The sequence below is a fragment of the Arctopsyche grandis genome, chromosome 11, assembly GCF_051622035.1.
Source record: "Arctopsyche grandis isolate Sample6627 chromosome 11, ASM5162203v2, whole genome shotgun sequence".
NCBI lineage: Eukaryota > Metazoa > Arthropoda > Insecta > Trichoptera > Hydropsychidae > Arctopsyche > Arctopsyche grandis.
The window spans coordinates 16,624,086-16,642,265 of record NC_135365.1 but is presented as its reverse complement, the minus strand read 5'-3'; the positions used below and the strand labels follow the sequence as shown (position 1 = coordinate 16,642,265).

At 32.2% G+C, this 18,180-nt stretch overlaps 1 protein-coding gene across 1 annotated transcript in view; it reads right to left on the bottom strand.

Moving 5' to 3' along the window:
• LOC143919044 (uncharacterized) overlaps positions 1–9,170 on the bottom strand; it is a 99,650-nt gene extending 90,480 nt beyond the window's left edge. The window contains exon 1 of the mRNA XM_077441224.1: positions 9,090–9,170. Within this exon, the coding sequence (XP_077297350.1) occupies positions 9,090–9,135 (46 nt within the window). The 5' untranslated portion in view covers positions 9,136–9,170. The remainder of the gene's footprint in view (positions 1–9,089) is intronic.
• Between the last annotated feature and the right edge of the window lie 9,010 nt (positions 9,171–18,180).

Here is an 18,180-nt window from a genome sequence, read left to right as displayed (position 1 = left end):
CAATTCGTAATGGATAAGGCAAAGGGACGAAAAACAATGTCGGAAAGTTTCATTTGTATATTGTTATTTCGCAGAACGTCAGATTTTTACGAAAATTCGTTCGATACAAAGTCAAACGTACTTTTCAATACAAAGTGATTCTCAGAATTACTTGGTAATATAGTCTCCACAATATCCACATCTGTACATAGATATAAATAAATCATTAACTAAAAAGCTAATACATTCTCTCAAAATTGCTATTAATTTCTTCAGTCAAATAGCTCAAACCACTTTCCAAATTCGGATCAAATAAGCACGAATATGATTTCATCACAATTTAAATAATGCAAATCTATTATGAAATTATCAAATTAGATTTGCATTATTATTATAACATTATTCATAAATTGTTTTAACCTATTTGTCTAGTAGACTTCAACCATCATTATTTTCATATTTGGATGTGATGTATGTACATATGTATAAGCGAATTTTGATCTTCTATTTGGGCCTCATGGGGATTTTTTATATTCACGGCTGGTTCTTATATACAGATACAAGGGTTTTTTCCCAGATTAACCCGGGACAGAAATGAAATCCACAAAATTTTTGATGTATCGTGTCCCGGGAGTTCTTATCTCGAATCCCGGGAAAAATGTTTTAATCAAAACGTTTTTATTTAAATGTTATAATGAAAGCAAATGTATGTCGTACCATGAAACTAAGTATATACTATGAAAAGAGTATATCATTCTTGTATTGACTATTCCACAATGGAAGAAACTTCTCTAATGAAGATGAGACAATTGTATGTTTAATTAAAAATTAGATAAGTACAAGTACAAAATAACGTAAATAGAAATAACCTCAACTTTAAAAATAAATGAAAATATACATGCTGAAAATATACACGAGGAGAAAGAAAATATAATTTAAAAATATTGTTTTCGTCCTTTTTGACTGTAAAACCAACTTCGACCGAAAGTGAAAGAGAATTTTCGATTGCTGGAAATATTTGGGCCAATTCTAGAAGTAAGCTTTTGAATTTCAATATGTATTCTTAAGAAGGTTTTTCAAATAGATTTACTTTTATTTTTACATTTTTTCTAGTTAATAAATATATTATTCACTTCTTTTTCAATATTTTGTAAATAAATAAATTTTATATTTATAAAAAATAAATCCAGCAATTCCGGGCATCCCGAACTCTGTTCCGTGTCCCGGGAATTGAAAAAGTCCGGGAAATCAGAAACCCTGGTGCATACCTACATACATATGTACATACATTAGCATGGTCTAGTGGTGAATGTTGAATTATCTCGTACTTGATGTTACGAATTTGATTCCCGCCAAGTCTCGCTATTGGCCAGACCTTGATTTGTCAAGGTCGATCGTTTCTTATCAGAATTTGCCAATTTTTCTGATTTTCATTGAAACGATTCCTGTGAAATTGGCGTTTCCTTCCCAATTTTCTGTTGCGAACCTTTAGTTATTGTTATATCTTAGGTTTCGCCATATTGCTCACCATAGATGTCTCTGTGGTTGTTTATCGAATATAAAATTCGTATTGTTACATGAAAGTTATTCATCGTTATTTATCGTATTAATACGATATTTGTAATATCTGATGATAGATTTCAGATATTATTTAGATTTACATGTATCTATGTAATAATTCTGAGGACCAGGAAGGCGCATTTGGGGTTTACCTGTGAAGCCTTCCTGGTATATTTGTATATATGTATGTAAAAAATATGTATGTAAAAATAAATAAATAAATAAATTAGTATGTAAGCATATATTGATGCTGACTTTTGATGCAAGACACTCCTAATTTTTTCTCCTTGTATTTATTTAACTATTATTATATACTTATATTATTATTTGTATATATACTTATAATGTTTTTTGTTTCTCTTTTGTTATATTTTCAACCATTGTGAAGCATTAGGAATTTATTTAACGCCACAATAATCCAAATTTCAAATAAATAAATAAAATATAAGCATATATAAATTAGTGTTTTGAACAGTACTAAAGAATAAGTTCTTTCTTTGTATTTTCATTCATATTATGTTTGAAATGCTTCAAATGAATGTTCCAATTCGGGTGAAAGCCGAATATGAAATCATATGGTCCAAAATAATATTCGAACCCTTAAATATCCACAGAATTGATTATAAACAAAATACAACCGAACAACGCGGAAGTGTTTGAGCGAGCTTTCGCGTATTTATTTAGAACACTTTTTCGAGCTTATTTAAAAAGTTTTGCAAAAAAGTTTCGAACGTGCGCGCTTTCATACGCGAGGGAAAACATTTAATTGATTTTACGTGCACAGTGTGTACGTACATACACAATAATGCTAATATATAATAATAATAAACGTACAAATTGCGAAATAATTGGACTGTTTCACAGTCAATACGGAATAGACAAACGGAGAGCGAAACAACATTAAACTTTGCGCATTTCCAAATTTAACTCTTGCGTTAACCCTTCATCAATCACGCTTTCCACATACCGACCAACTTGTACAGGGGCGCCTCGCGCTCGCGAATGATAAATTATTTCTACGAATAAATAAGTACACACTCTCTTGCGCGCTCTCGCTATCTATCTTCATACGCGGCAATTAATAAACGTCCAAATTAGGAGGCTAAAAATCCGCACCCCCGCATAATAATTACAAACTCTTATCTGCCTTTGCGACAATTTACACCAAATGTCACAGTAGATGTAAGTAAGTACTTAAGAAATGGTTGAATAAGACCATCACAAACTTAACGAAAAATAATGGTAAGAACATACTCAAAAGTACGGCACGGGAAGAGTCCGTGAACTCCAGCTGTGATATGCGTATCTTCACAACTGAGGGGTCACGAGTTCGAGTCCTGGTCCAGTGTTGCTGGACAAAGCTTGGATAAATGTAACACCAGGTTGATCGTTTCCTATGAAAGTTTGCAATCTTTGAAATCTATCTAATTTTCATTGTTAAAATGGTTGCTATCAAATTGGCCACCTACCTTAATTTGTCACCACTATTTAAATTTAATTTCAAATTTATAATAATATACATATATATATAAACGGACGCGATTTATGTTTGTTTGTGGGTATGTGCGGTGCATCAACAAGTATGGAGATATCAAAAAAACAAATTTTATAATACCAGAAGTACGTATATGTTGTGCCTAGAGATATTTAAAAATGAAATACACGTAAACGAGGCCCACAACCAACCAGCGTGAAGTGTTTTACGTGGACCACTTAACGTTTGACCAATTAAATAACGACGACACAATGAGTGCATTTTAAGCATCCACTTTTGTTATTCCGAGTTAATTTATGCACATAAATTAAGTCGGTGTACGCGATATATCGGTGTATGAGTGTTTAATAATAATAATAGATGCATACACAAACATCCACAAAAACACACACATTCATTCATTCATCATTTCGAATGGGTGAACGGGTTGGAATGGTGAGCGTGTAATGCGCGCACTCAACTTCATCAATACATCACCTTACATTATATTTATATATAACATATAACTTTATTTTAATTCGTGTATCAATTACTTTCTGAAATCAACGGGCACAACACTAGTTTATATATAGGAGGTACATATGTACACAAATTTGGCCAAATATGTCGCCTTGGGGCAATACTGTAATGATACTGTTGCGTAGGAGTGGGTTCAGGATCCAAATGGAAGGCCAAAGTCGCTTCAAAGCATTTATTCAACGATTTAAGAGGTCCACACGGATCCGCCGCTCACTCTATAATAATCTGATCTACCGTGTTTACCTCTTTATAAACGACAAGTTGCACACCAGAGCTTCCCCGGTCCATGTATGTATCTATAGTCTAAGCACGTAAAGGTCTACCGTAGTGAGTCTATTATTCTGTGAGAACTCCAGCGTATCCTTGGTTCGGGCACTTGGTTCGAGTCCCGTTAGCCTGATTCGTAGTCTCTATTGTTCACCCACGAATTAACTTAGACAGTGGATACTCTCTCTCTCATGTTCCCATGTTACAATACCACAGAAACGTAATACACACACTACATTTTTATTTTTTTTATTTTAAGCGATTCACTTACGCAGTGTTTTAATATGAACCGGTTAGTAGTTTTATACGGGCGCTACATTTCAAGAAACGCTATGCCTCCTCCGGTGCGATCCGACAATTCATCAACAGGTTAAATACTCGATTTCGTTTATTCAAATTGAAAAATCCAACGCTGTCTAGGGGTTTGTTCGCAAAACTTCGGACGTTTTAGCGGTGCAAATTTATAGACCAGGGGGAGATGGGGAGAAAGGTGCGCTGAAAAGCGAAACGAGTCACACGGAAGCTGTTCACAGCCTCGGAAAAACCATTGTGAAAATCGCATTACCGATTTTTAGCATACATCACCTGGAAGAATTGGAAAGTCGTGCTTGCAGGCGTCATTTCACTGTGCGCTGATTGCGTCCCCACTTCGTCGCTCAGTTCTATTCAATTTCATTTCTGAAGTATGCAATTTTAGCGCATTGTCCGTCTACAGACAACTTACTGATTGCAGCATGAAATTGTGTGCATTTTTAATTTAAAAAAAAAACTAGTCTTTAAAAATAAGTATTCTAGCATTCAATAAAAAACATTATTTCGTACTTAGCAGAACGCATAAATGATATGTATTCATTTGAACATGGGCTGCATACATACTATTTTGAGAACAATTAGTCATCAGCATGGCTTGATGGTTGCGTAATGCAAACCACTACGGGATTGCCGGATTCGATCCCGGGGTTGACCTCGATTGAAAATAATTTATTCCGAGTATTGTCTGTAGTGCTACTGGTCAGACTGGTATTTGTGAATCCAGTTTGATTGGTTCCAATCAGAGCTTTCCAATTTATCTCATTTAATTGTTGAAACGGTTCCTCCATTGTTGAAATTTCATTGGTGAAACGGTTCGTGGTGACATAGTGTAATTGGCAAAAACCATTACACTATGTCACCACGATTTGTATATGATTTAAAAATTGTTAATCTATAAATTTATATACATACATATGTACAAGTTTAATACCACAGATATCACTCAGGGGCACCCCGATAACGGCGTCTTGAGAAAATATTAAATTGGGTGCATCAGCTACATATGTCACCTTTCCCAAGTGTATGTAAATAAATTAATAAAAATACAAAAGCAAAGCATAATATCTAATAATAAAAATAAAAGTATATATAATGCTCCTGATGCGTTGCAAATTATGATTTTTGTTTAAAAACATTCATAAAATTATATCCTGACTTTTTTTTCTATATTTAATTTTCTATATTTTTCATTAATAATAAAATATTAGCAAACTGTGCTCAACCAACAAATCAACAAAGATTATACCATTGAATTCAATCAAAAAAGCCATTAAGTAACATACATCGACTGTAATACGAATTTGAAAAATCTACCTATATAATGAGTCGATGACATAAATCTGCAGGTAAAGTTAGCAATGAAAAAATTGCATAATATATATATATATATATATATATATATATATATATATATATATATATATATATACATATGTATGTACATATATGCATTTAGACAGTTTGAAACTCAGTAGAACTACTACCAAGCCGCTATTTTTTTTACTATTACTAGCCTCTTCTTACTTCACTTTCAATTTTTTCCTCTGACGAAATTTGGGTTCTTATCCGATCGTTTTCAAACTTTTCCATTTTGTTCGGTTTGGTCATCAATATATGTAGAAATGAAGTCCACCATTACGATGGAAAAAAATAATCGTAATAGACACTTTTCGGCACTCTCTCGCTATGTCCAATTCTAATTGTTTAAACGCCTATAACTTTTTCTTTTTTCACTCTATAGTATATAAATTTTGCTTTATATGTTATCATTGTTGGAAACAGTCAATAGTTACAAAAAAATATCAAAGCCTCACCTCAAAAAGAATTTAAATAGCAATCCAAAATACCCAACTACAAAACCTTAAGACCGACCAACCCTTAGTTTGATGAAACACATTATTTCTATCTTTATATGTACATACATATGTATATAAAGTTCATATTCTACATATATGTATAAAGTACATATAATTCATACCCCACTATGAATAAGTCCAAGTAATGACACATTTATTAATTTATTACCCGACAGAAGGCAAACGGGGGAAGGGGTTAAAAGCTCACCAAGCTTAATCACTTTATCATTCGGGCAATCGGATATGTGTGTGTCTGTACATACATGCATACATACATATACGTATGAATACACATAGATAATATATGTAAGTAAATTATGTATAATATGTAGAATTGTTTCTGAAACCGAACATTCGAAACAGAGGCACTAAAATTTTGCGGCTTAGAAAGTGAAAGTTTCCCGATCCATTTGTAGTTTAAAAGCGCCGCACACCCGTTGAACTCGACCGATGCGATGGAGAGAACACTTGTACTTGTTAATGCAATAATTTTGTTTAAAATTCACTCGACTAGGGGACTCTAGGGTAGTTTGATACGTGTTCCGAGGGTATAAACCCGAGGTTTGATTCGTTTTTAACCTTTCGAACACGCACACGCACGCTCAAAACTATTTTAGAATTTATGTATAATATACTATGTAGGTATGTGCATGTATAGTATGTACAACAGTATTACCGACAAATAAAATATAGACATATGTACATATCATAACGTCGTGAATTGTTAGTGAAAACACACATGTACACATTATATTTGTTTGTTAAAGAACCGATATTAAATTTTGAGAGTAGTACATAAATATGTACTATGTATATAAAATACGCGTATTTCATATTATATACAAAATCCTTCTATCGTATGTTAGATTTTCAATATCCAAAAACATGTTTTGCCGGATTTGTTTATTATTTGAACAAAAGTTGTCCTCCAGAATGAGTATACGCGATGTATTTATGGAAACTGTTTATTATGTAAATGTACATATAATATTGTTTTGTAACTTATATAATATGTGTTATTTATATAAGTTACATTTTATTTTCGTTACAATATTATTACTATATTTTAAATAGCAGCCCCTACTACATATGTATGTATGTCAACATTCACGTTCTTCAGTACAAAATTTTGCTTTTATAAGTGATGAAAACACTAAAGAGGTAATATTGTGCGCAGAAAATAAAAATACTGACACTACGTCGCGATACAAAAAATGAAATACTGCGAGGTCACCCCATCAAAACCGCGAACGACAATGCCGCGCCGACAATGCCGCGAACGAAAATTCCACGAATGAAAATGTCGCGCTGACATAACCGCAAAAGCCAAAAGTAAAATGTCTTTAAATTATATACATATAGAAAGGAATATATACATACATATATGTACATATGTACATGTATATATTTTCCTTTTAAATGTTACATTTCAATTTTATCAACCGGATAAATTATTTGAGGGCTTGTTTTCTCCAGTAAACGCTTAAAAAGAAAAGAAAAAAAAGTATTTCCATTTACAATCAATCATTTTACTTTTGTGTTATTTCGCATGATATGTATGTAGGTACATATGTTTTGTCGTCTTACAATTATTTCGTGCGAAAAGGTGCTACACATTTATTTATATAAATACGTTTAATGTAAAATGCCAGCAAATATAATATAATATAGTGATAAAAATTAAGGTACAATATTTGTTAATACATCGGAAATTCCTATAGCGGGGGTTGCAACGCGTCGCGATCTGGTTCGAATTGATCGCGATCTGAATTGAGATATTTTACCGAGTGCACACAGGCTACTAATAAAATATAAATTCCTACATTGAGAGAGGTAGTTCCAAAAAGGAACGAATGAAACAGTAGATTAATTCACATTTGCGTTGCTTAAAAACGCTACATCCACATATAAATAACATAGATAAAGTAAAAACATGCAAAAAGCCACAAATTTGAAAAAAATTACTACATTAAATACAAACACAAATTCATCCCTATCCAAACTGTTTATCAAGAACATTCCGAATGACCCATTCAAATCTCCCAATATACATGTAGTAGCTCCATTGCAGTTGTTTGAGATACATATAAACGCCAAATGAAAAATTCATCGTAATTTAACAATCGCCGAATCGCTCGAGCCGCAATTTCAGATTCTATTAAAATTGGAATATTTGTCATCGTGTTGATCCAGCGACAGCACGGCCGACGGATAACGAGAAACGGCCGCAGATTACGCTCTCGCGCCGTGTTTGCCCGGATCTCCGAGGGTTTGAGGGCCTGTCCCGGAAGGTTCTCGGGAACGGGGAGGATAGGGCGCTTAACCGAAGGGCCCCTGCCCTTTTCGTGTAATTGGCCCCGGTTCCTTAAACTAATCGTCGCTAATTAATCGATCCGGGGTCGCTGCGGCGGCGGCTCCGTGTACTACGCGACGAGAAAACGCGCGAATTTCCCGGGAAATGGTGAAGTAGTGTGTGTCACATACCATCTACCGTGTAGTGTGACGAAACAAAGCGTGCCGACAGGCTTTTATGTTATACTTTACATCATTCGTTATCGATAAGCATCTGTTTTGGATGGTCAACGATGCAAGTAATTAATTGTGAATATATGTACGTTTGTATTGCGTGCTCTAATCGACTGTTTTTATTGAGCATAACATCTTTAAGCTCTGATTGATCGATAAACCCAAATTGTGAAGTTTGCGCCGTAGTTTTTGCATGGTGCTTAATTCGTAGCGGTATAGGGGGTAAATCCGCAAGAAAAAAAACTGTTTGTTGATGATCGTCATTAAATAATCACGCATGTATTGTTTTATTCATTGTTGTTGTATTTATCATTATAATGCGTATTACTTTATTTTAATTGATGTGTCATTTCGGGCACAAAACTATTTCAATATATTACTAATTGGGTAAAAACAAAGAACGCTCAAAGCACATTCAAAATTTGATGAACACAAAGAAAGATCAACGCTTACTGATTGGTCGATAAACATAAGTAACGAATTTCAAACATACATAAATTCAGTAAAATAATAAAATATACACAAAAATAATTTATTATTTAAAAAATACATTAAAAATATAACTGTTCGCTTACCTTTAATAGGGTGCGTCGTGCAAACTAATTTGACTACCTTGATCATCGTCACTATTTGTAATTATCTAGCTTTCATTTCCACTGTAACAATATTTAATTTATATAATAAATAATAAAAAAATTTCAACGACGTTTAAATATGTACATATACAATGTTATAATTCAATAAATGAAAACAGTTAAATTAAAAAAAAAACCTACATACAATACATACGTAAAAAAAATTAAAAAAACATATATGTATATTTTAAAAAAATTATTAGGATTATGACGATTCAGTCAACTTCTCAATCAATAGCTCCCCATTATTTTTATTTAATTTTAAAATTTCAATTTAAAATTATTTCTGTCCTTTACACTAGAAAACTATCGATGGAATACAAATAGGACACAATAAAAAGCATAAAAGTACAATACAATAGCTTTTACCGTGCTCTCTTTAGGCTACCAAGAGGTTGCAGCGTGTTTGTAAAAGAACACATACCTCACTTTGAGGCCATTTTCAGGATGAGTGCGGCCTCCCTACGCTATTTTGTCTATTGAGACGTGATAAAAGATATTTAAGGAACATCGACAATGGACTAGAGCGCGCTAATATTGGCGTTGAAGGTACGCACGACACAGTTTCAGATTATTTTTCGTACCTTGGCATTGTGGAAAAACATCCCATATGAATTTTTTTAATGTAAAATTATTCCAACTATATTATAAGGTGAATTGAAAAACATGAACTACTAAAACTGAGCTTAAGTTATAAGAAAACCTTGAAACATCGGTAAAATTTACGAATGTCACAAACTTATACATACGTATGTGCTATTGGGTATGCGAACATGTACCCCCTGGACACATACCCCCCGGACACTTACCCCCCGGACACATACCCCCCGGACACATACCCCCGATAAAAAACCTCCTGGACATTAACCCCCCGTGCAAATAACCCCCACCATAGATTAAAATTGTTTAAAAATAGTAATAAATAATTAATAATTAATAATAAAGTAAAGTAATAAATAAGAATAAATTGAGTGTGGTAGAGCATATTGAATTTCAATTTATATACAATATTTAATTTGAATTTATTGTAGTAAATAGAATAAATATCAATTTAAAAGACTTAAATAGAAGTACATACATATATATTATTGTTATATTATTATTACTATACTTTAAATATTTTTAGACTTAGATTTTTTATTATTGATTATTGATTATTTATAAAAAATCTGATATATGTATGTATTTCTAATATCTATATTTATAAATCTTTATTTTTCTGGGTAAAATAAATTAGCATTGATATTGACTTTTTTCTAAAGATCCTGTCAATTTTTATAAAATATTTTTATCCATGACGGGGGGGGTCGGCTTTTCGGGGGGGTTAATGTCCAGGGAGTTTTTGACCGGGGGTATATGTCCGGGGGGGGGGTATGTGTCCAGGGGTAAGTGTCCTAGAACCGTGCTAGTAGTGGCAGGGCAAATATATTTTTTTACATTTTTATATTATTTTAAAGGATTCCCCATGAGACAAAACATATTTGCCAACTAAAAGTATTTCCAAATTCAAAAATTCGCTGTTTTCGATATACCCTAACCCCAAAGTCCATATGCACATAATATGTACATGCATAACAATTCGACGAAAAAATTCACAACCACAAACCTCAGGATTCAAAACGGCAAACTTTCACCGACTTCTTCGTCATGTTCGAATATTATTAATTTGACGCATCTCACTTCGCTCATCAATCACACCAGCTCGGTTTCATCTCGACTCGACAGAGAGAGAAAGGGTGACTAGAAGAGTGGGAGATAGAGAGAGAGACGTTTGCAGGAGCTCGCTGAGGCGTGATGATATTTAGCCGTAATTGGTATTTAAATCATATCTCGTCGACTGCGAAGGGCATTATTTAGATGGGTGACTATACGTTAAAGGGTGGGTGGGCGGGCGGGTGCGGAGGGCGAGTGAGAGGCCTCCCTTGTAATTGAGTTGTAAGACGTGTCGTGCCGTTTTGCGCGCTCGCTCGCGATAACAATGTTTTCGGTAACATTGCAGAACTCATTTTCGGAGCGTGTGAGAATTAATTAGCAAAGTTAATTAAACTTCAGTCGCAACAGTGGAAGAGCCTGAGTTTCCACCATGAGACGATGGCTATCGACGAAGCACTCGGATCTCGCGTGACGCTGTCGAGCTTATGATCTGCGAAAGCGAGCTCACAATGGCCCAACGAGCTTGTATCGTCAGGCTTTTGTAGCTGTCGATGTGCTATCGACCCTGGCTGTGTTTCTATCGGTGTGTATAATTGTTGGCATACATATACATATGTACATACATGGAGCTGGATACAGAGCCATGATGACACGGTTTGTGCGGCAGAAGAAATTTGGAGGGTGGATTCAAATTTTCATTAAAAAAATCGATGCGTTAAACGGTCGTTAAATCAAATAGTGGTCGGAATCGAAAAATGTATTCGAACTTCTCAATGATTATTGAAAATTATGTATGTATGTATGTATAGGTACATCCATCGCTGATAAAATAGTTGAAATTCACATCGACAGTTTACTGACAGTATTTATTTAATGTTTCGACCATTGTGGTGCCAATACAGGAGGTGCCAATACGCCAGAATGTCGAAAATAAAATAGAGAGAAAAAACAACAACAACAACAACAAAATCGGTTGTGACAAACCCATTACTTCATCTACATATGTGCATATATGGGATGCGGTGCATCCGCTCTAAAATCGCCAGACAAATTGAACGACAGATTAACGGACGGCTGCTTTAAATGCAATTCTCGTCTTCTCGAATGATAGATTGCACATCAGATGACGGGTAACCTTTCGATGTGCACAGATGCAATTATTAAAATGGTAATTATTAAAATTGAGTAGGATCTTTCAGGCGAGTATAATACGGGAAGATTCGATAAGTTCCGAATCTTGCCAACTCAATTTTAATAATTGCATCTGTGCACATCGAAAGGTTACTCGTCATCTGATGTGCAATCTATCATTCGAGAAAACGAGAATTACGTTTAAAGCTGCCGTTCTGTTAATCTGGCGATTTTAGAGCGGATGCACCAAACCCGCATATATGTACATACTGTTATGACCTCATAGCATTGATATTTATAACGAAGGCCTTATCTGCTTTCCACCAACGATAACCACATACGGTCGCACCAGACGAATCAGATTACGAACCATGCGAACCGTCAGCACATTCTTTAGATAACCACATACGATCGCACCAGACGAATCGGATTACGAACTGTGTGAATGGTCAACACATTCCACATTCCACATTCTTTAGATAACACAAGAAATGGCGTCGTCTATTTTGTATAAAAGGGGATACACGAACCCCGATAAGTTAGATTACCTCAGACAACACCACGTATAACTACTCTACTCTACTAGTGAAAACCCTTGTGAAAACCCTTGTGAAAACTCTTGTGAAACAATTGTGAACTCTTGTGAAAAGCCTAGAAAAACCTTGTGAAATTCCTTTGTTTAAAACTAGCATTTATAAACATTAACTTCAACTTAAACTTAAAACATCGAAGTGATCTGGACCTTTTTATAAAAGGGTGCCTATAAATATCTCTTAGGCTAATATTGTAAACATTATTAAAGAATATAATAAATTCTAACTAATAAGAAAAACAAGTGACTTTTTATTACGGAAACAAAAAGTGTTTATCTGGTTTGCTCGTAGATCAAACATTGATCTGCTTGTGAATCGGATATCATTTTTTGTGTCTCCGGTCCGTCAGGACATAACAATACATATATATTTGAGAAATATTACAAGTATAATTAAGACAATATATAGCACTATGGTATACATTTATAATTACAATCTATAAAAATAATTATTACATAACCGTTATTTATATCTTTTATTTTTTATTTATTTTATTCATATACATACATACAAATGTATATGCAAATAGGAAAACCTAACAGATACATATACCCAATGCGCTTTCCAGGCCAATTACAAACGATTAAAGTATTTTATAATATCAGCAAATTCGAATATTGATTTCATTAAAATCAAACCAAACGAATCACGAACACGAACACAGATTTTATCAAAATAATCAGTTTTTCCACGTGCTGCATAGATTTATTTATATTCAAATCAACATTTCATATTCATATTTCCATGAATCACCTTTATTGAAAAATAAATAATATAATTGAAAACTTCCACTCTTCACGGAAACAATTAAACGTATCCCAACAATAATATATGTACATTTATTAACATATGTACGTATGAATTATGTCATTAAATTTAATAAATAAGAATATTCATAACCATCGGATACTTATATATATAAAAAAAATATTATTATATTTCACATTCAATTGTTTTAAAATTTTTTTATTCAAATTTAGTTAACGAGAAACGGATCAAAACGTTCAAAGTCAAATTGACATAAAAAATAATAACCACTTAACGCAATTAGATCACAAATTAATCAAAAGACTTCCACAAAATAGTATTACAATTTAAATAATACGTTTCGACGTTTTATTTAAATAGCGCGTTTTATTTAAATTACTTCACTCAATTTGCGAGAGACCGGTTTCGCACGCAAGACGCGTACTAGACTATTGCACCACTAGATTGATATTTTTTAAATTATTATTTTATAGTAAATTCGCATTATTATAATACATTACATATAGCATTATGGTTGCCCGTTAAAGTTTTACCGTTCTCAGTATACAACCATTGCGAATATTATCGTCCGTGAATCAAATCTTTGAAGGCAAAGTACGCGTGTTTTAGTTTGATAAATCATGGGCACTAAACTTATTAAGTATTTAATCCAATCTGCCTATATAAAACGATTATATTTAAATTATTTTAGAACCGTGTACATACTTACGTTATACGCTAGCCATTTTCTTGTATACGTGTAATAACAAAATTCATTTGTTTTCGACTTGAAGTAATCAATATAATTTTCAAATTTGATATTATTTAAACGAACACCAAACTATAATTAATAAATATAAACGAAAAAGTAATGTGACTAATGCCATAAAGACTTCATAAGGTTTGTAAGTATAATCTTAGATTATTTTTAATCTTTTCCACCCGCCTGAAACATTTTTGAAAAGATTACTTTACGAAAGCAGTATTTGTCTTTGATTATAGCAAAATCAGTACATGTTTAATATGAGGAAGCACCATAATTTACTTGAGCTTTTTACTTTATATACTTTATTTTAAATTTAAATAACCCTGATTTCATTACGGGCTTTAAGTATGTGTTAACATATGTTATAGATTATAAATTTAAAATCATATTCAAATAGTGGTGACAAGTAGTAGGTAAATAGTAAATATATGGATATACATACATATACCTGTATATCTCAATAATAAATCCTAATTTGTATACCACGGTCGTTACTTCGGAGTAATCTGTTAAGACCAGTGTGCATGATGATTGAAGTACAATGTATTTATGGTCAGTTTAAATAACATACCTGTATGAAGAATTGAGAATACATTTGGAACTGCATAAATATTTTATTTTATAAAATATTTATTTTTACCGTGATGCCATTACAGGTTGCCCCAAAGCGACACACATGGTTTTAAACTTATCATATATGTATATTATATCGCTATTCTGTGTGTCTGTCTGAGATAACGCTCGCCATACTACATATAATATTCGTTTCAATTCGACACACATACATACATATGTACATACGTCACAGCTAAACCACTGCCAAAACGTACATACGAATTCAATAACAAAAGAAAAAAAATTCTATATATACTATTTAATACCAATGTTTCCTCTTGGCAGAAAATTTACTGCCATATATTGAAAATTTATTTAATTAATTAATTAATTATTTTTTCTATTGGTATTTTATATTGTTTACATGTAGGTAGGTAGGTAGTTTTTACCTTTTTTTCATATTCAACAATTAAATATAAATATATTTAAAAGGTATTTGAAAAAATTCGACCGCCCCGGATTAAACCGACACATTTCTTTTAATGTTTTTTATCAATACTTCGTTATTCAATTTTATTTCAACAGCAAAAGAAATAAATATTATAAATTATAATGATTTTCGACTGTATTTGTGTACTCGAGATATTTCTTGACCAACTTCAAATAACACTTGCCTGGTGTTACTAACGGTTTGCTATGATATAAATTTATTATATGGAGGTCATCCCATTTTTCATGGGGATAAAAGGCTTTATTAAGATTTCCCTTCGTGTATATATATAATATATATTTATACTATCTTCAAAGTAGTGACACAACATATTTTTTATTATATTAGAAGTTATATTATTATAACAGTATGGGGGGGTGATTTTATTTATAGACTCCCAAAATTTTATACGCGCGTTAGAAATAATAGAAGCGACCAATCTATCGGTTCGAGGGCGAGACTAATGCGCGATTTTGAGAAATGGTACAGCGCTTTGTGAAAATCTCGATAAAATCCTTATCGCGTGTTAGAAAATTTTCCGCGCGAGGGAAACTCCGGAAAATGTGGTGTTATACGCGAAAAATGGGTCAAGATGTGTAGCATTCGCGTATCTCGTCGACGAAAGCTATAAAATCTTGGCCGGGCAATAAAGTCGCCAACCACGATAATGACGACTGAAAGATACTGCAGAATTTTCAGTCACTCTTTTCATACGAAAATGATAATAATAGTCGTAGGGATAATAATAATAACAATAATAGATTTAATGTATTCGACCTCGTAAAGTTTTATTTTACGTTGGAAAATTCTGTCTCTAGCGTTGAAATAAAGAGTCCAAGGACTACAAAGCGTCTCGGAAAATAGGCACAAATGAATTCCCTGGGAAATATTTATAAAATAATTGACATTGTTAGATTCGATTGGACTCAATAAGCGTTCGAGTTCTTAGTAATAAATATAACAAATCCTACGTTATTTGAGAGTCGCTTGAATATACATCTGTGAACTATCGCAACTCCTAAACAAACTGTTATTAAATTTGCATTTCGGGTAGTGGGGCTTATGCCATTGTTTAACAATTCTAAAGCAATACTCGCCGATCTTTCCAAGAAGAGCTGGCATGTGAAATTGCGCAAATTTAAATAACGATTATTATTTGTATGCACGCATTTAGAGTTTAACGAGTAGAAAATTGAATTTCAGTTAAATGGATGTGCACATTTTGCTCATCAGCAATAATGTAAATAAAATCCCTATGGGAAATGTAGAAAGTTAAGAGGCTTATTTATATGTGTATGTATGTAGATTCCTTTGAGACAAATTCATTGAAAATTTTATATATTTTGAATTCCTATATATTATTATTCATTTATATGTACACAAAAAGAATTGTAAATAGGTTTTTGAGCTCTTTTTCCTATTATGCTGTGCATTAACATTAGAATAATATAATACTATGATTACTAACAAAATTAAATTAAAATTGTAAAATATAAAATGATCAGTATATCAGTAGCTATTAAAATAGATATAAGAAGTATTGTGAACATAATTTAGTAATAATAAAAATCATTTAAAAATCAAAATATGTATACAAAAAATTGAACTTGTCTTTTCATTGAATGTTTATACAGTAAACTCTCGATTGTTAGCATGTGAATTATTGTCCGGTTTGCGTATAAATCGTGAATGAATATACTTTTTTTTAATAATTCTTATATTATAGAAGAGCAAGGATCCCGTATACAAATGTTCGCCAAGTGAGCTATATTCGGGTATAATTTATATTTTGAGCGTGAACTTTTTCTTTTCGACTAATAAAGAATGAATACCATTCAAGAAACTGTAATTGCTCTCACATATTTTGAAAAGAAATAACTGCAATGAATCTTAATACCTTCTATAACCACTAATATAGACTATTTTTGATTGCATTTACTGTTAACCAAATACTTTTTTTCTCTAAACAAGACATTATTTAGCTACCAGCCACAATAATATTAACATTTTTATTAATTTATTTTATTACAATACATTGTATTTGTTTATTTATTTTATTGTGGTTTATTTTATTAAAATACATATTATATTTTATATTGAAAACCCCTGTCAACAGCATCTATAGAAAAAAAATTGGCCAGTACAATAAGACTGGAAAACTGAACTACGCCCAAAAAAGCTCGCTTGGCGACCAGTGCCGTACACGCAAAAGGCTCACAGACGTAGACGAATACATGCACTCAGTGATATAATCTTAATGTTAAATCATTAAATGTGATTTAACAGGAATTTATAATGACAAAAGAGTAGCTTAATCTCAGTCCAAAGGAAACCCAATACTTCACACTCATTCTATTGTGAGGGACAGTTTTTTCAAAGTTATATAAAACAAATCTATACATTAGTTAGATGCGTCAATAATAATGTGACATATTTTTAATTATATGACAACTTTACATTAAGGTGTAGAGTTCAATTTGATATATAAATGTGAAGAAGAAACTAGCAAATGTATGTACATATGTACGTACATATGTAGATTTCAAACATGATGCTTACTTCTGTATCTGACAATTACATATAAACATTATATAAAAACAAATCCTAAAATCACGGAAAAATCAAAAATACGTATTTTACATAAAAGCATGTCATCTGATTTAGAAATATGCTAAAATCAAGTTCAAAGTCATGTAAAACAAATGAGATATACAATATATTAGATGGGTCAATATGTGGCAATGAACAATTTTATATTAAGGTCCAGAGTTCAATTTTGATTTACAACTGTATAAGTAATATACAAGTGTATGTTTGATATAAGAATAAATTAACAATTGTATATACATAGATTTCAAACATGATTCTGACTTCTTTAACTGACAATTTCATATAGAAATTATAAAAAAAAATCATGAAATCACGAAAAAATTAATAAATTCTCTTAAATAATACGTATTTTACATGAAAACATTTCATTTGCAGTATAAATATGTTAAAAATAAAATAATATTATAAATTTGGACTATGTATACCCAACCGTCTCCATCGCGGATAATGACATTTACATTTGTATATTATTCAAATAGTGAATTT